The sequence below is a fragment of the Rhipicephalus sanguineus genome, chromosome 1 (assembly GCF_013339695.2).
Source record: "Rhipicephalus sanguineus isolate Rsan-2018 chromosome 1, BIME_Rsan_1.4, whole genome shotgun sequence".
NCBI classification, from domain to species: Eukaryota; Metazoa; Arthropoda; class Arachnida; order Ixodida; family Ixodidae; genus Rhipicephalus; species Rhipicephalus sanguineus.
The window spans coordinates 71,454,477-71,458,868 of record NC_051176.1 but is presented as its reverse complement, the minus strand read 5'-3'; the positions used below and the strand labels follow the sequence as shown (position 1 = coordinate 71,458,868).

General features: G+C 46.5%; 1 protein-coding gene across 1 annotated transcript; it reads left to right on the top strand.

Moving 5' to 3' along the window:
• The first annotated feature begins 378 nt into the window (after positions 1 to 378).
• Positions 379 to 4,127, top strand: LOC119398188 (putative nuclease HARBI1). The gene is made up of 5 exons (XM_049418386.1): positions 379 to 821; positions 989 to 1,067; positions 1,542 to 1,683; positions 3,618 to 3,805; positions 3,921 to 4,127. Exons 1-5 carry the CDS (start codon positions 379 to 381, stop codon positions 4,125 to 4,127), a joined length of 1,059 nt encoding a protein of 352 aa, XP_049274343.1.
• Positions 4,128 to 4,392: the final 265 nt, after the last annotated feature.

Here is a 4,392-nt window from a genome sequence, read left to right as displayed (position 1 = left end):
ATCGTTTTTGTCTCCAATGGCGTCTTTTCGAAGCTGTCTATATTACCGGCTACGTCAGAATTGGAATGGGACTTCAGATGACCGCATTCCACTTAGCTGTCTATTTACCCTTCTGCGGTGAGCATTGGAAGACACCTGAAGTACCCAAAATCGCCCACCACATTGTTGTAAGCTGAGTTGCTCGTTCGATGTGTCGCCTCACGTATACGTATGAGCAGATGTCATTCCGTATATTACTTTGCTAGCATGTTTCGGTAAATAATATTACAATGTACGGTATGTGAAGTTTGGTTGTAAAAATAAAAAGTTGTAACTTAATTCGGGTTGTTCGAAGTTGTGGTTCTCGCTGCAAGAGAGTGCCAGATATGCGAAGGAAAAATGGCGCTGCCATTCATCGTAGAGTGGCTAGAGCTGCAGACAGAAAGAGAATTCCGCGAGCACTGCAATGCTTTCGCGTTGCCCGAGGAAATATTTCGCCTGCGGTACCGCCTGACGAAGGACATGGTGCGATGGCTGTGCGAAGAGCTTCGCCGGGACCTGGAGAGGCGGCGTACGGGCACCGTTGAGCAGCAAGTGCTTGGCGCCCTTCGCTTATTCGCCACCGGCAGTTACCAGGGCGCGATCGCAAGCGACGAGGACGTGGCGACGAGCCAGTCCAATGTGAGTCGCACGATTCGCGCTGTCGTTGAAGCGATCGTCGATCGCCTCAGCGATGAGTGGATCGCCTTCCCTGCCAGGGCGCAGGAACTGGCCGCGGCGAAAGAAGGCTTCGTCCACATGGACGCAAGGTTTCAAGGCTGTGTCGGGGCAGTAGACGGCACGTTCGTCTGCATCAGGGGCGTAGCCAAGGGGGGGGTTGGGGGGGTTGAAACCCCCCCCCCCCGAAATTTTTCAGTTTTGCTTGCGTATATATACACGCGCACATACAAACGCACGCACGAACATCCCCCCGAAAAAAATTTCTGGCTACGCCCCTGGTCTGCATTAGGGCGCCATACGAAAGGGATGACGGCAACAAGGCTGCTTACTTTTGTCGCAAGGGCTTTTACGCCCTGAACGTCATGGTGGTGACGACAAATTCCATCTTATTCATTCTTGTGCATGCTGTTGCATATTGCAGAAAGGACAAACGTGAAAAACAACGTTGGGCCATTCTGCCATTTTAAAGGCATCTTCCGCGGCTCGAACTGCAGCGACTGACAAGAACGCTGTAGTCGTGGTAAATGAAGTTTGCGCTGCTATTTAGTTTCGACAAGCTTTATATCGAGCTTAATATTTCATTGCGGTAGCTTTGTTGTATTGAAGAAAAGTAATGCAGGAATGAAAATAAAATGTAGTGATTGCACGACAGTTTCAGAGACATTGATATGCAGAAATGCAGTAACTGCTATATGTGAAATAAACGTAAAGTTGTCAAAGCTCCGCTTCGAAATGACCATGCGAAAAATGAGGGTGTTGCACCACACAGTTACGGTTGCACTGAATGTAGCTGGTTGTATTGCTGTTGCCGGCTTCCTTCCAATGCACACAAAGCTCTGCAGCTGTCTGACGCAACCCTGCGCATCACTGCCCTGGAGCCCTCGAACCCTGGCTCTGTGCATGATGCTTTTGTGGGGAGGGCATCCACTTTGAGCCAGGAGTTCAGCGGTGGCAGCCGTGGCCTGAGTGGTGAATTCCTGCTTGGTATGCAAGTTTTATAGTGCTTGTGTGGTGCGTTACTGTAGCAAATACGTCAGTCATGGTTATTTTATTAATCTCGTTGCTGTTTCTTGTACAGTAAAAGCAAAAGGTCTTACGGAGGGGCATTGGTTAAAGTAAACTAAAAAAATTGATGGTTACAAGAGGGATTCATAAAAAACCGAGTGAAACCTCGACTGCTCTTGTCGAATATGGTTGCGCAGAAGCTTGTGCTGTCCTCATGCTCAGCAACAGCGCTGGGAATATGCTTTGATTCTTGAGAAGTTCTGGGAATGACAAAAAGGGTAACGGCTGGTATCAAGGCATTGAAAGATTCAAATCTTTAAAGCGAATTGGAGCAACTTTTCATGCAGGTAATAATGTACTAAGGGTTTTGCTCGTACTTATGGGAAAGAACATATTTCAACATGACTAAGTGCTGACCAAGGTGGTACATGATAATTTAAAATGAAAGTCACAGAAACTATAATAAAAAGAACCAACTATCCACAGATTTACCCATTTGGCTGACGTCATCATCAGCACGTCTTATATCCGCGACATATGAGAGCCTTTCGAAATGATACCTTATCGGCACAAGCTGTTTCGCACTCTATGCCTGCTAATTTCTTGATTTCATTGCCCAGTGTAACCCTCTGTTATCCTCGGCTGCGTTTACAATCTCTCGGTACCCATTTTGTCGCTCTCACTGATGAGCGGTTATCTGCCCAATGCGTTCAAAACTCACCCAAGTGCACTTTTTCTCTCTAATGCCAACGACAAGATCACCAACTTCTGTTGTCTGATTCACTCTGCTGTCTTCCTTTGTCATAATGTTATGTCTGTCACTTTTCATTACATCACGGACTGCGTGGTTCTTCTCAAGTTTCTTTTTTGTTCCTCATATGTCGGTACTGGCGGGACACTGATTCTATACTACCTTTAGTGGCACCAATCTTCCCTTAAATGAAAATTCTCTGCGGCGCACATTTGGCAATACAAGTCACACTGCTTGTGTAAGGCTGAGACCCAAGGCAGCACACATTAACTCACTCTAGGTGTATAATCCCAACTTCTCTGTGTATGGCCACGGCACTAACTGTTACTGCTACAGGACGGTAAAGTATGAAAGAAAATTCTATAAGGGTGTTGTATGATCGTTTATTACGAAATAGTGAAATAATAAATAGAAATGAAATGCTACACTTTGAGTCTATGTTAATGAAAAATAATACATGAAATGGAACTGCCATAAATGCTGTACAGACATGAAAACGAATTATACAGAGAAATTTCATTCACAGAATTATATACAGAATTTTCATGCAAGATGCCACATGAAAATATGAATACAAATAGGCTACCACAACCAGGTGCCATATAGCAATAAATAAAAATAGGCTTGCAAAACCAGGCGCCGTATAGCAATCCATATTGCACGACTCAACTTGGACCGTTACAAAAGAAAACTCCTTCCACCTCGCATTCACAGCCTGAGCACAACAAAACCAAAGGAAATCAATACTTGAGTGCACTGCCCGTATGGGCCCCCTGCCCCGCACATCAGTCCCATGGAACCAAAGGAAAGTGCAGCAACCTCACCACCAAAGACACGCCTTCTTCCACTCGCTCCACCCGGTCTGTCAAAGAAGTTAAAGGCTCTACTTCAACATCTTCGTTTTCAGTCCCCCTGACTAAGGAATCGAGTTGCTCCCAAACTGCGTGAAAATAAACCCACTTTTTTTTCGCTGGATCCTTTCGAAAGTTGTAATGGCCTAACCTAACCAGGCAAGCAATTCTGTCAATATATTTAGCTGCAAAAAGTAGGGAAAGCACTTCATTACACGGTGCCCCCAAATAAGTTAATACAAGTTAGAAAGTAATATGACATATTGAAGTTTCCATTTATATTATGCTAATTGGAATGCGGTCCTGCGCAGGTGACAGCGCATACCCGCTACAACCTTGGCTGCTCACCCCCATCCCTGAAGCACATGAAGCGGGATCCCCTGCTGCCCTGTTCAATCGCACCCACTCCTCACTGCGGTGTGTCGTGGAACGGTGCATTGGAGTCCTGAAGGCCCGCTTTCGGTGCCTGCAGAGGCACAGAGCACTGTGCTATGATACAGTGCTCTGTGCACTGTATCATGGTACAGTGCACAGACTAGGATGATCTGCGACTCTTCAAGTCGCAGATCATCGCAGCTTGTGTGGTGCGTCACAACTTTTGTGTTCGGCAACAGCTGCCAGAGCCAGATGACACCCCTAGCACTGAGGAACTCGAACGACAAGATCCAGATCTTTACGACGATGGTGACGACGATGTGGCAGCAGTTGGCATGTACCAGGCATGTACCAGGCAGTTGGCATGTACCACAAAGGCAGAATTGCTTTCTGCAGTGGATCACAGCAGGCCGGGACAGCACGTGATGGGCTTTGCATTCCTGTGAGATGTGCACAGAAATGAGACACACACAGTGTCCTTTTTTTCTCATGGCAAAGTAGTCAGTTGCTGTGTGTTCGACCATACACCTCTCACGTACACTTGTGTTCTTGCGGGATTTGTATTCTGACGAAAAGTTCATTGTGTCTGTTCATTGGTAATAATAATGCCTTGGGTTTAACGCCCTAAAACTACGTTGTGAATATGAGGAATGCCGTAGTGGAGGGCTCCGCAAAAGTTTCGACCGCCGGGGCTTCTTTAACGTGCACCCA